We start from the raw sequence: 13,964 nt of genomic DNA, 5'->3' as shown, positions 1-13,964 counted from the left end.
TTCTTCTCTTTGCTCTCTGCCACTCTTTGTGTTTGGTCTGCGCCTTCGAAAAATTTTCCGAAGGTCCAACCCCTTTTTTTAATTACCTTCACATTACAGGTAGTCCATCATCATGGGTACCGGAAAGAAGGAGGCCGCCCGTAAGGTGCGGCAAGGAAAGCCCAACGATGGCATGGGCAATGTCAAGACGAAGGGTGAAAACTTTTACCGGTATGTACAAGCCATGTTTCAGTCGTGGTCAAGTGGAAGCGCAACGGACTAACATGACTTCTAGTGATGCTAAGAAGATCAAGACCTTGAACATGTTCAAGGATGGCAAAGCTCAACGCAATGCCCATGGTGAGATCACCAATGCTGCCTCCTACCAGTCTCGTGATGCTCCCACTGCTCGCATCGAGCCCAACCGCAAGTGGTTTGCCAACAGTCGAGTCATCTCCCAGGAGGCGCTCACCTCCTTCCGTGAGGCTGTTGCTGAACGGGCTTCCGATCCTTACCAAGTCCTGCTCAAGACCAACAAGCTCCCCATGAGCTTGATTCGGGACAATGACACCGTGAATGGAATCAAGCAACATCAAGCCAAGATGGAGATTGAGAACAACCCCTTCAACGATACCTTCGGACCCAAGGCTCAAAGAAAGCGTGTCAAGTTGGGCGTGACTTCTCTGGAAGATCTGGCTGGTGAGACCGCCAAGGTTCACGACAGCTACATGGAGAAGATGGACCAGGACGTAAACGATGATGGTACTCCCATTGTCTCTGCTGATGTGGGCTCCAAGGATGATGCTATTCTTACTACTGCCCGCGAGTCTGTCTTCTCCAAGGGTCAGAGCAAGCGTATTTGGAACGAGCTTTACAAGGTTATTGACTCTTCCGATGTTGTCATTCACGTTTTGGATGCTCGTGATCCCGTTGGTACTCGTTGCCGGAGCGTTGAGAAATACATCCGCGAGGAGGCACCTCACAAGCATCTTATCTTCGTGCTGAACAAGACCGATCTCATCCCGACCGGTGTGGCTGTAAGTTTCAACTCTTGCTTCAATTCTTTCCAACCCCTTCGCGTTTTATTGTTTTCATTACTTCCTTTTTTTTTTTTTTTTTTTTTCCTCAATCGGCCTTCAGGCCGTGCCATTGCTAAGTCAAGACTTCTCCTGCGATTCTATGTCGCGTTTCTCTCAATGGGAGTCTGTCTGTTACAGCTTTGGTAGATTAACACTGTCCCGCACCGACCTTCTTTCTGAAGTTAGGTTGACGAGCCTTCGTCTTGAAGGCTCGTCGTAAGGGACAGATGTGTCTTGTTTTTGAGTTGAGCTCTGCTTCTGCCTTTTTTGGTGGCTTAATAGCTGAGCTCTTAGTAACATCCCACACATTTCTTGCTTTCTTTTTTTTTTTTTTTTTTTTCATCAAATTTTCTGGTGACAATTTGCTAACATGGCATCTTTACCAGGCCGCTTGGGTTCGTCATCTGTCGAAGGATTACCCGACTCTTGCTTTCCACGCCAACATCAACAACTCCTTTGGCAAGGGTTCTTTGATTACCTTGCTTCGCCAATTCTCTTCATTGCACTCTGATCGCAAGCAGATCTCTGTTGGTTTCATTGGCTACCCTAACACGGGCAAGTCTTCCATCATCAACACTCTTCGGAAGAAGAAGGTGTGCACTGTGGCTCCCATTCCCGGTGAGACCAAGGTGTGGCAGTACATCACCTTGATGAAGAGAATCTACCTCATTGATTGCCCTGGTGTGGTTCCGCCCAACCAGAATGATACTGAGGAGGACATTCTTCTGCGTGGTGTCTGTCGCGTGGAGAATGTAGAGAACCCTGAACAGTACATTCCCGCCGTGATGCGCCGCGTGCAGCCACGCCACCTGGAGCGTACCTACGGTATCAAGGAGCCTACTGACGCCATTGACTTCCTCAGCCGACTTGCTCGCAAGGGCGGTCGTCTGCTCAAGGGAGGTGAGCCTGACTTGGATGGTGTGGCCAAGATGGTCATCAACGATTTCCTTCGTGGAAAGACTCCTTGGTTCACCCCTCCTCCCAAGCCTCCTGTTGGCGAGAAAGAGACCATGGAAGGCCGTGAAGGCCGCCTTGGAGAAATGGGTCGCAAGCGTAAGCTTGAGGAGACCGAGACCGCCCCTGAGGCCGCCGACGATGGCGAGTCATCGGATTCCAAGCCTAATGAGGAATTCGAAGGCTTTGAGGAGGATGATGACGATGATTCTATCGCCAATCTGGAGATCAGCGACGTGGAGAGTGGTGAGGAGGACTGAATGAGTCGTATCCCTGCACACCAAATCTCAAAACCTTAACCATCTGAGATGGCTTGCGCAGCTCTTGAGATATTAGAGCATACGCGCCCACCAATTCCCCTCCGCAGTCTCGTGTCAAGCCTACTTTCAAGACTTGGTTTCAACTGCCCGAAAGAGAGGATTTGCATTCTCACGCAACGTCGTGTCTAGTCAGACAACACTGGTTATCAGTGCAATGTCTGAGCTCATGAACGCTCGTGAAAGGTGCATGCCAGATACGGCCCTGGTTGAAGTCTGTCATAACTTCGAGGCGTCTCATGGCAATCTAGATACCCCCGTCCTTGTATGGATTGAATCACAAAAATTTTTCTCTTCCACCTTGCAATATCTATATCCACTTCTCACTGTAGACTATAAACGTGGTACATTACCTATTGTTAAAATGAATACCCACGACAATACTCGTCCCCAATTCTGACTGGCCTTGAATTAGGCTGGAAAAGGTGTAAAATCTATGGTAAGCGTCCACACCTGGGCATGGACCCATACATCACTTGAATGAAAGATAGTAATAAACGCTGCTACATGATCTTCTTCGAACCCAAAACAATCATTTTATCTAAGATCTACGCATCTTGACCTTGAGCTTGCACATGTTGCATTTCATGTAGTAATTAGGGCAAATGGCTAAATTGGTGGATGAAGTAGAATTAAGCTCCACTCCGCGGGCCTCGGATGTTATTAGAAGGCGTCGTTCGTAGGAGGCGCCTGCATGTTTTTGGAAGGCTGTCGAACCAAAGTTCTCGAACAAGAAAATGGAACAGATAAATTTATCTCTTTTGCTTCTTCTGCACTAGAAAAAAGTACATCGAACCAAAATACGCCATGTCTTCAAGGCGTCCAATTTATCTAAACCCCGCCGCCGCCGAGGAGCGATGCGATTACCCATTGTCCACCGGTGCTACTGAATTCCACAAGTCACTGCCCAAATATGCACCAACCCCACTGGTATCATTGCCAGAAATTGCAACTGAGCTAGGTGTCAAAGCGGTTTTTGTGAAAGACGAGAGCAACCGATTTGGTCTACCTTCATTCAAGGTTCTGGGTGCATCATGGGGCACATTCCGAGCCCTTTCTCAAAGCCTTGGATTCGACTCGGACAAGATTACTTTGGAAGAACTTTCGTTAAAGGCTAAAGCAAGCTCGATATACCTGGTTACTGCGTCCGAAGGCAATCATGGACGAGCAGTTGCGTATATGGCTAGGCTACTCGGTATTCAAGCTGAGATATTTGTCCCCCGGTCCATGAGCGAGGGAACACGTAATCGCATTGCGTCGGAGGGCGCAAAGGTCTCTGTTGTCCAAGGAACATACGATGAGGCAGTAATTCATGCCTCAAACAAAGCCTGTGACGGACAGGTGCTGTTGATCCAGGATACTGCTTTTGAGGGATACGAAGACGTCCCCGCTTGGATTGTGGAGGGGTATTCTACCCTGCTGAACGAGACCGAAGAGCAGCTGTCCCAGCTTGGTCTGTCAGCCAACATGATGGTCACACCTGTTGGGGTTGGTAGTCTTGCTCATGCTGTAGCAAGACATTGCAAATCAAAGCACATGGCCATGGTTACCGTTGAACCTGACTCGGCTCCGTGTTTGTCTTCCAGTCTCCGTGCTGGGCATTCAGTTGCCGTCCAAACATCCGCTACTATTATGGACGGTATGAATTGTGGCACCGTCTCGACTACAGCTTGGCCAGATTTGCAGCGTTCTGTTGATGCCTGCGTGACTGTTTCGTCGTACGAGAGCCACTGCGCAGTTCAGTATCTGACTTCGAACTCGGTACCCGCTGGCCCATGTGGTGCCGCGTCCCTGGCTGCACTGCGGCGTCTTGCGCGAGAAGAATCCTCGTTGTTGACCAAAGACTCCGTGGTGGTTCTTCTCAGCACAGAAGGTGCACGCCCCTACCCCATTCCTAAGGATGTGTCTGTAGAAGATGCTGTGGGCCTGACGCAAGCGCTCACTCAAATCGACTCTTCCAACCCTACTTTATCTGTGAGTGGCGGAGCAGGTGAAAGCGAGATCGCTGACTATTTGTCGGCATGGTTTGCACATCGCGATATTGAGTACCACCGTATTGAGCCCGTTGCAGGCCGACCCTCTGTTGTTGGTGTACTTCGAGGAAGCGGAGGAGGAAAGTCGCTCATGTTCAACGGACACGTGGACACAGTCAGTAACTCAAGCTATGAGCAAGGCGTGGATCCCCTATCAGGCGCCATGGGGATTAAAAATGGAGAACCAGCCATTTTTGGACGAGGATGTCTGGATATGAAGGGTGGTTTGGCAGCCGCGCTTGCGGCGCTAGCAGCGATCAAAGCCAAAGGTCACCATCAAATGCCTCGAGGAGATATCATTGTGGCTGCTGTATCAGATGAGGAAGACGCTTCCCAGGGAACCCAGGACCTAATTGCTGCTGGTTGGCGGGCTGATGCTGCAGTCATCCCTGAGCCAACCATGGAAGAGATTATCACTGCGCACAAAGGATTCGTATGGGTTGAAGTTGATATCTTGGGTGTTGCTGCACATGGCTCGAACCCTGTGGCAGGGCAAGATTCTATCATGCATGCTGGATGGTTCCTCCAGGCTCTTGAGGAATATCAAATCCATCTGCCGGAGGATGATCTTCTAGGCAAGGCATCTCTGCATTGTGGTCTGATTCGAGGAGGAGAGGAACCATCTTCTTATCCCGGCAAATGTACAATCACAGTTGAATTCCGCACAATTCCTGCGCAATCCGAAGCATCTATTCTGGAGGATGTTCGTGGACTTCTTCGCAAGGTTTCAGAAGGAAAGCCCCAATTTCAATACAATGAGCCTCGCATCACAATGTCGCGTCCGACAACAAAACTTTCACGGGATCACCTCTTGGTGCAGATGGCAGTCACCTGTGCTACTTCGATATTTGGAAGAACCCCTTCGGTTGGAACTGTCCCATTCTGGTGCGATGCAGCTTTGCTGGCTGAAGTCGGTATTCCATCGATTGTGTTTGGTCCCGCTGGCGAGGGTCTCCATAGTAAAGAGGAATGGGTGCAGGTGAAGAGTTTGGCTCAGATGGAAGAGATATTCATCAACTTGGCTCGGGACTTCTGTTCCTAGTTGAGGCAAGCATTGATTACGTTCTAAAATAGACAGATAGATGCTTGAGCCTGATATCATGCAATAAAACGTTTGGAATTTTCGTGCCACGCTGATTCATAGAAATACATGACTAGTAGCCACCAGTAACTTGCCACTCACGGGTGTACCAGCTCCCCAAACCCAATGCAAAAATAACGAGGCTACCATCACGAATAACATCCTTGCCAATCTTCATGGCTGACCGCATCCCTTTCTGGCCACCAATCAAGACCCGCCCTCCGCATAAGAGCAACTCGCCTGTAACGAAAATCATAAACGGATTCTGGACCGTGGCAGGCTTCGGCGGTGGGCTACCAAACACTGCAATAGATGATGCGATGATAAACAGAAGGTAAAAAGCTACGCCCAATGCAAAGGCAATGTGCAGTGTCTTCCATGTCCTCACGCTCTTTGGGTCTTCCTCTGTTGTCTGGAAAGCTCCGCCGATCATGTTTGCAAGGAAGGGTGGCACGCCTAGAGAGGACGCAAGAAGTGCCGCAGTCGAGAGTCCAGGTCCTCCGGCTCCTTGGGCTGGCATCCCGCCGGACCCAGGTGCTGATGGAGGCGCGTTGGGGTCACCGGGCATACCGGGCATGGGCATGCCGTTTAGGAGGGAATTGAGAAGCTTGAGAGTGGGGTCCTCTAAATCATTGGCATCGGCATCTTGGTTCTGCTCAACTGCAGGCGCTGCTTGTCGGAGCATCGCACGGAAGGCATCCTGCTGTGCCTGGAGAGCCTCTACGGACTGCTGGTCCTGCATGGATGGCTGGCTCTGGAGGGATGGGGGAGGAGAGGGAGAGACGGCGGGTTGGGGAGGTTGAGGAGAGGGTGACGCCTCTTCGCGATCTGATTGAAAGACGTCTGGTCAGCATCTGAGGCTCTATATTCTGATAGACACGGGGTATTTTTTCTAGTCGTACCTGATTGCGGGGTGCGACCGCTTAGACTGGTGATCTTGTCCAGACGCGCGGAGCCTCCCTCCCTGATTTTAGCCTCACGGCGCTCACGCCGTTGACGAGCAGCTCTCTGGGCCGGGGATTCATCATTTGTTGACATCTCGGCGTATAGATGTGAAAAGGATAGAGGTGGCTTTAATTTTGAAAGTCGCAACGTTGGAGATGTGGATCAAACTGGCCGGAGGTTGAGCAAAGCGAGCGGTACGTGATCGCGATAAGAAAATCAATTTGGCTCTTCAACCAACACCCCTACGCTCTAGAAAACCTCCGTTTCTACCACTTCGCCCAAATAAGTCATTTTCTATTCAACATCTAGCTATATCTGTTTTGTAGCTGTTACTCACTTACTGCATAAGCTGTTCTTGCCCGGGCACTTGGGCTTAGCGACCGAGTAGCCCAACAGCTATCCCAGTGCGCACCTCACACAAAGACGTCACCATTGCACTACATACACTTCAAAGCATCGGATGATATGAAATTCCTTCCAAGTTATAGTAGTCCTGAAGGATCATGGACCAACACCAGGCTCACGAACCTTCATGACATCGCCTCTGCATATCCATCAAGTACCACAGGGCCAACTCGAAGGCCGCTTCATCATCATAGATCAGCATTCAACAGTGTGATGCACCAATAAAATGGTCGCTATCATGATTCTTTGCCCTTACTGAAGCCCCTGAATCGGTAGAAGATGATCTGATCACTAGTTTGTCGATCTTTGAGCTGAGACGTGAGGGTTTCATTGGACAAATGCTAAGCGTGTACAACACCACAAACAGCCGCGATTTCATAGGCTACAGATGAAAGTTTTCTAGCGACCAGGGATTATCGTCGAATGTTTCCACGGCCAAGCAAGATTTGCATCGGTGTAGATGAGCATTGAAGTCACAGCTGCGCTGGTGACATCATGTCCTGGCCTGATCCCTTGGCGATGATGATGATCAATTATGGATAAGACAAAGAGATCGATACAAAGAATCAGTCTGCAAGTGTGCCACCGGGCATAAATTCAGGTGTAAAACGCATGGCACGGAGAGGATGCGAGTAGATAGACAACGTAGTAAGTGACTCACATCGCGGCCTGGGAAACCCACGGCCAAGGTGTTAGCTCAGATCTGTACAGTAGAGACTAATTGCAGATGAAACACTCGAACGACAAATGACAGGGCAGTTGACATCGTCATAGGATTTTCCGGGTTGATCCCACCGATGACGTAGTTCTGGGGAAGCTCTCGGCCGCTCCGTCCGCCCAACTTGACAAAGTTTTGTTCTACGTGTATTAAAGGTCCATGAGGCTTGAAGCTTTCAAACTGCACATATTCTTTTGCGTGATCAATTCCTTGAATCACGATCGACGTGGGGCTGTGAAGAATCCAATCTCTCGTCGCGATCTATACCTATGACAGCCCCCTCGAACTAGCCTGCCATACTTCACAGCTGAGAGCAACTCGGACGACCAGCTTTCCGCACTCATGGCTGAAGCTACTGGGGGGAAACGTGGATCGCCACAGCGGCATCGGGTTGGAGAGCACTGGAGTGGTGCCAATCCTGTTCCGACTGTTCAGAAATACGTCGAGAACCTTGACCACGAGAAGAAGGAGCGTGATCACCGAATCGGTGAGGAGAGTCGGCAAAAGGAGGATCGACTGAAAAAACAACAATGGGAAGATACTCGCGGTGGAAAACATTCCGAGGGCCAGGGAGATGCGGTTGCTCACAAAGCGCGCGAGGTCTCCAAGGCCAAGATGCGCACGGTGACTGATCCGACAACGGGGAAAGATATTGGAGTTGAGGATCAAGATGAGACGTCAATGGAAGCTGTTAAGAATCCGATGGTGTGTATAACTTTCAATAGAGTTGTACCGGAGATGTGATCTCACTGACGGGAATATAGTTGACGGTGCCAAATGCCAATATCGGACAGCCGACTGTAGGGACACCACCACAAGAACATCAACAACGCGTGCAATACTAACTATATATCAGGATGTGAAAACCAGTCCTGATCAAGAGCTGCCAGAATACAAAGAAAAGCAGGACATCACCGCGCCTCCTGACCCTATCGCCGAAGGAACAACATCCGATGTGCCAATTCGTGGTGAGAAGACCAATGTGCTCTTCCATCCCACACCGACAATCACCTATGCACCCATGTTCAAGCAGTTGGAGAAGCAGGCAACGAAACTATGCATCGGTATCCCCGTTGCTATCATTGTTCTTGGTAAATTCTTTGGCGCTTCTCTTTGGGGCCTTATCCCCTTGGCTGCATGCATTGCCAGCGGTGTATGGTTATGGGTACAGGAGGTCATCCGGAGTGGCAAAGAGATGGAATGGAGCAGTGAGCAGATGCGTGGTCAGACCGTATGTAATCTCCACCTAACGATAAGCGCCTCACGAACTAATTATATCCCAGGCCACCGCAAACCTTCTTCCAGAGTCTGTGGAATGGATGAACTCTTTCCTCGGTGTGGTCTGGGGCCTCATGAATCCCGAGATGCTGACTCCAATGGCCGACACAATCGAGGATATCATGCAAGCCTCCGCTCCAAGCGTCGTTGAGAATGTCCGCATCGCCGAAATCGACCAGGGCAACAACCCAATCCGTATCCTGAGCATGCGTGCCCTCCCGGATGAGCATGTTCAAAACCTCAAGGACAACATTCATGAATCAAATCTGAAAAATAAAGACCCTCAAGAAGCCGCTGCTACCGAAGAAGGAGGCAGCTACTACAATATGGAGGCTTCATTCGCCTACCACGCCAAGCCGAGCTCCGGCACAGCTTCTTCCAAGGCACGCAACATGCACATGCAGCTCGTCTTCTATCTCGGTATCCGTGGTTTATTCGGCATTCCTTTTCCCATCTTCGTCGAACTGACTGAACTAGTCGGTACCGTCCGACTCCGTCTTCAAATGATGCCCGAGCCGCCTTTCGCAAAGGACCTCACCTTCAGCTTGGTCGGCATTCCTCACGTTAAAGCGGGCTGTGTGCCCATGCTCCGACGTGGAGTCAATATCCTCAATTTACCTCTCATTTCCAACTTCGTGAATTCCTCTATTGGCGCCGCTTGCGCAATGTTCGCGGCGCCCAAGTCTATGACTATGGATGTGAGCATGTTGCTGCAGGCTGACGATATCCAGAAGGATACTCTCGCCATAGGTGTGATGTGGGTTCGTATCCACCGAGCTGTCGGTCTGAGCAAGCAGGACCGTCGCGGTAGCGAGGGCGGCGGTAGTGATCCGTACATTAACCTTTCGTTCTCGAAATACGGGAAACCGATGTACTGCACTCGTGTGATCACGGATGACCTCAATCCTATCTGGGAGGAGACTGCCGCACTCCTTGTCACGCCGGAACTGATTAAAGCGGACGAGAACTTGAGTATTGAGCTCTGGGACTCGGACCGTAATACTGCGGATGACATCGTGGGCAAGGTTGAACTGCCTATTCGGGAGATGCTTCAGCACCCGAGTAAGATGTACCCGCAGGTATCCAAGCTACAGGGTCTTGACGAGGGTAGTGAGATGCCGGGTCAATTGCACTGGGAGGTTGGGTACTTCGGGAAACCGAAGCTGCGTCCTGAGCTGCGGACCGATGGCAAGAAGAAGGATCTCCCTGAAAATCTCAAGGGAAATCCAACCTTCGAGGATGAGAAGGGCACTATCAATAATGAGGAAGAGGATGCCGTTATGCATACACCTCCTGATCCTATCTGGCCGAGTGGTATTGTGCACATTGTCGTGCACCAGATTGTTAACCTCCAGCTTGCCAATATCAAGGGCAGTGATGGAAACCGCAAGGGCAAGGAGTACGAGCCTGCAAAGCCTTTTGGAGAGAATACGGAAGAACAAGGTGGTGATCTGCCTACAAGTTACTGCAAGATCATGCTCAACGATCAGCTGGTACGTATCCGATGCTACAATTCTGGGATACAAAGTAAATTGATGCTAACCATTTCATCTGCAGGTCTACCGCACACGCCCTAAGGCCGTGAGCTCTAAGCCAATCTTCAACGCTGGAACCGAGCGCTTTGTCCGTGACTGGCGCTCCGCCGTCGTGACGGTCACCGTGCGAGACCAGCGATACCGAGAACATGACCCGATTCTAGGTGTAGTGCCCATCAAACTATCCGACATCTTCCAAACCAGCTCCCAAGTCACACGCTGGTACCCTCTCGACGGCGGCGTCGGCTTTGGACGCATCCGTATTTCCCTCCTCTTCCGCCACGTGGAGACCAAGCTCCCACCCACTATGCTCGGTTGGGACGTCGGCACCTTCGAGTTCGGCGAGAACCGGATTATCGCCAAGGACTACGGTCATTTGTCCAAGATCAAGATGCGCACAGGCGGAAGTACAGGCAAGGTTCCTCGGTGGAAAGCACACACAGAAGGCAACGATGTGATCTACGATACATCGGACGAGACCTTCCGTGATACTCTCCGCCTACCAGTGAAGCACCGCTACAGATCTCCCGTCGTCTTCGAATTCCATACGAAGGGCAAACGTGGTGCAGCAGCCTATGCCGTCCTATGGCTACAGCATCTAGTCGATAACGAGAGCACTGAGATCGATATCCCAATCTGGACAACTAAGAGCGGCGCCCGACTCACTCAGAACTACATCACGGAAGAGAACTGGCGCGCAAAGGAGGTGCCCGGCCTCGAAGACCTTACTACAGTCGGTCGGCTGCAATTCAACTGCCACTTTTCACCGGGTATCGACGAGTCACACGAACGTTTCGTCGTCGATAATGATTCCCGTGAAACTTTCGAAACATGGGAAGCTTGCGTCTCACAGGGCGTTCGCTCCCGCAGTGTCTCTATCGAAATCCCCGAGGAAGTCCAACAGAAACATGAACAGAGTCTCATCGACTCCCGTGATGTCCTGAAACATGCCCCTCCTAATGAACGTCGCCAATGGATCGACCGTGAAGGTCATGACTGGAGTGGTGCTTTTGGGCATGATCCGCGCGCGTACACGGATTCTAAGGGCCGAAAGGTCGCGGAGCCGGGGCAGGATAAGCCGCCTCATGATCCTGTTACACCGCCACCGCTAAAGGGACAGCCATCTGCGCGACAGGATTCAGCGAACGATGAGGAGCAGCATGATGAACACAGTGACTCTTCGTCATATGAGTCTGATCATGAGTCCTCATCCGGAGGACCATCTATTATTAGTGGGAGTGCAGCTACGGCTAGTTCCTCAAAGAGTATGGAGCAGTCCAATAAGGCCAATCGGAGGAGTGAGCAGCGGCAGCAGCGAGGGCTGATGCAGTGGAAGCCGGCTCGGAATGCAGCTTTTGTCAAGGATGAGGCGAAGTTTGCGCTTAGAAAGGTGAAGAAGAAGGTTGGGGCAGGTGGGCTTACGGGACGTGAGCCGGATGTTGAGACAGAGACCTAAGGGGAAACTGGACATTGATGTCATTTTTTAAGGGGCTCGTGCGATTTCCTACCCTACGTGGAAGTATAATTACCATGTCTTAGTACTACTGGTCCTCATGTGCCGATCATGGTTCTTTTTTGGTGACACTAAATGGCGTTCTACGGCTGTATTTAGCTTGGTTCCTATAGTATACGATGACGACATGTTTCGGTTATACGCTTTTCTAGACTATACTGCTCTATCACATCTAGTACGGAGTTTATACGTAACATCATGTTTGATGAGCATCTCAATCATGGCCTTGGACCAGTGGGACTTCCTAACTAGGGAACAAAGAAACCCAACGGTAAGAATCTTGGCTTATGCATCCCCCGCTTAAGCGAAGGTTTAGTGCCGCTGCGTGATGACGGAATCGGGAGTTTAAATGCGTCAAAGTGTATTCAAAGAAATTAAATTGTTCTCTAAATGGGATCCATGATACCCTGATGATCGGGTTTAAGAAGATGATTTATCATTTATCGCTTTAAAAAAAAACAAGCCGACCAGCGCCTCTAAATGAAGAATATGATTCCACAACAATGGTATATATGCATCACCATTATGCATGCGTAGATATGTGAGTCATAGTAAGTTCGTGAGTCTTCGGCCCCCAAGTGGGCTATTGATCCTGAAAGGATTGGGTTTCAGGTTTTGGTTCATCCACAGTGGAGGCAGAGGAAACCGACGGGGTTTCAGGTGTCGCAGTCGCGGAAGAAACACTCCCAGAACTGGTAGTGGCAGTGATATCGGTGTTGATGGGACCCAAAGTCCATTTCCATTCTCGGCGACGCTTGACCCGTCCCTGGGGAGTTTGCGGTGTGGAGCAACCACCGTACTGGTCCGATTCCAATCCATCGAGCAGTGCGACGGCGCGCACTTGCCGCTCTGTACGCATAGTGCGTCTTTTCTTGCGTTCCAGCTTCGAAAGCGTCGTTTTGGGCATTCCTTCGTCGGCACTAGCTTCGTCTGAAGTACTAGACTCTGACAGGGACTGGTTGGCATCTGAGTCTTGGGTGGAGTCGCGTGGTTGTGTTTCTGGCCCCCGATTTGCCTCGTGTTGTTGCACTGCCACCTTTTGCTTTGCTTTCTCCTCTTCCTCGTCGCGCACGAGATCCAGATGCTGCGCCGTGTAGCGCTCCGTCCGAATTTCTTCCTCTAGTGGGACTCGATAGCTGACTTGCTTCTTGGTGGGAAAAAAGACTCGGCGGGCGCCTGCGCCCCCGGGTCCATTGTTGGCCCCTGCGGAGATGGACCCAGATCGTCGCCGTGAGGCTGTGTCGAGAGGGGAGTTGCGCAAGATGCTTCGTACCCCTAGGGGAAGTTGGTAAGGGCGGTTGTTGAAGGGATTATTATTGTTGGAAGAGTGGTGCACATAAGGTGAGATGGGTTTGTTGGAGGGAAAGCGGTGGCTGGGGCCCTTGGAGGGAGAGCTGGTTGCGGAAGCGGGGGTTGAGATATCATAGGCATTTTTAAAAGTATTTCCAACGGTCGGTGATGCACCTGGGGCAGATGTGCAGGAGCGAGAGAGGCCGGTAGTTGACGATCCAAATGTGCGAGGGAGAGAGGTAGTTTGGAGGGTGAGTTTGGGCCGCGCGCTAATGGTTGGAGGATCACCAGCTGGTGAAGGCATGCAGGACATAGTTGAGCATGAGAGTCTCACGTCGGGGGCAGAAGGATAGAGAGTCATGAGTGTCATAGAGAAGAGGGGAGGGGAAGGAGAGATTATAGGATTATAGTAAGAGGCGGGGGTTGACGGAGCCGGGCTAAGAATAGTTGGCGCTTCTGCAATGTGACGAGAGGTTAAGTCTCCTCTTTAACAGAGAAAATAAGAACCACAGATTAACCACGACGCAGCGGGCTACTCAATTAAAGTAGTCTTGTGTCATGGAGATCTTCTCGGCGCAGGATGAATTTTTTTTTTTTCCTGCTGGCAGTGGATTTAGAACTATTGACGCCACCAACCAGCCCGGTCGGAGATGGCGATCGGCCCTTGGATTCAAAAATAACCAAACGTGGGATCTCTGGGGGCCAACTTGGTGATTCCTGTTGATCTCGTCGTTTCTCTGCGGTTTCTGATTTCCTCCATCTAGCAATCCCCTTGATCATGATCTCCTACATAGGCATTCTGAGGATCAAAACAATCCCCAACCCATTTAACGTTCT

At 50.7% G+C, this 13,964-nt stretch overlaps 5 protein-coding genes across 5 annotated transcripts; 3 read left to right on the top strand and 2 right to left on the bottom strand.

Moving 5' to 3' along the window:
• Positions 1–112: 112 nt before the first annotated feature.
• Positions 113–2,272, top strand: N7484_004537 (putative GTPase NOG2; the record flags this gene model as incomplete). Its single annotated transcript, XM_057114957.1, has 3 exons — positions 113–210; positions 275–1,016; positions 1,445–2,272. The coding sequence occupies 3 exons, from the start codon at positions 113–115 to the stop codon at positions 2,270–2,272; spliced, it is 1,668 nt and encodes a 555-aa protein (XP_056975097.1).
• Positions 2,273–3,136: 864 nt separating this feature from the next.
• N7484_004536 (uncharacterized protein) lies at positions 3,137–5,404 on the top strand (the record flags this gene model as incomplete). The annotated part of the gene is made up of 1 exon (XM_057114956.1): positions 3,137–5,404. The coding sequence occupies one exon, from the start codon at positions 3,137–3,139 to the stop codon at positions 5,402–5,404; it is 2,268 nt and encodes a 755-aa protein (XP_056975096.1).
• A 112-nt stretch (positions 5,405–5,516) lies between these two features.
• Positions 5,517–6,481, bottom strand: N7484_004535 (uncharacterized protein; the record flags this gene model as incomplete). The annotated part of the gene is made up of 2 exons (XM_057114955.1): positions 5,517–6,271; positions 6,346–6,481. 2 exons carry the CDS (start codon positions 6,479–6,481, stop codon positions 5,517–5,519), a joined length of 891 nt encoding a protein of 296 aa, XP_056975095.1.
• Positions 6,482–7,853: 1,372 nt separating this feature from the next.
• Positions 7,854–11,780, top strand: N7484_004534 (C2 domain protein; the record flags this gene model as incomplete). The annotated part of the gene is made up of 5 exons (XM_057114954.1): positions 7,854–8,216; positions 8,276–8,311; positions 8,368–8,742; positions 8,795–10,282; positions 10,347–11,780. 5 exons carry the CDS (start codon positions 7,854–7,856, stop codon positions 11,778–11,780), a joined length of 3,696 nt encoding a protein of 1,231 aa, XP_056975094.1.
• A 640-nt stretch (positions 11,781–12,420) lies between these two features.
• N7484_004533 (uncharacterized protein) lies at positions 12,421–13,440 on the bottom strand (the record flags this gene model as incomplete). Its single annotated transcript, XM_057114953.1, has 1 exon — positions 12,421–13,440. One exon carries the CDS (start codon positions 13,438–13,440, stop codon positions 12,421–12,423), a length of 1,020 nt encoding a protein of 339 aa, XP_056975093.1.
• Between the last annotated feature and the right edge of the window lie 524 nt (positions 13,441–13,964).

Source organism: Penicillium longicatenatum, assembly GCF_028827895.1.
Source record: "Penicillium longicatenatum strain IBT 33135 chromosome Unknown contig_2_segment0_segment0, whole genome shotgun sequence".
NCBI classification, from domain to species: domain Eukaryota; kingdom Fungi; phylum Ascomycota; class Eurotiomycetes; order Eurotiales; family Aspergillaceae; genus Penicillium; species Penicillium longicatenatum.
The sequence above is the reverse complement of the archived record's forward strand: the minus strand, read 5'-3'. Positions and strand labels throughout refer to the sequence as shown.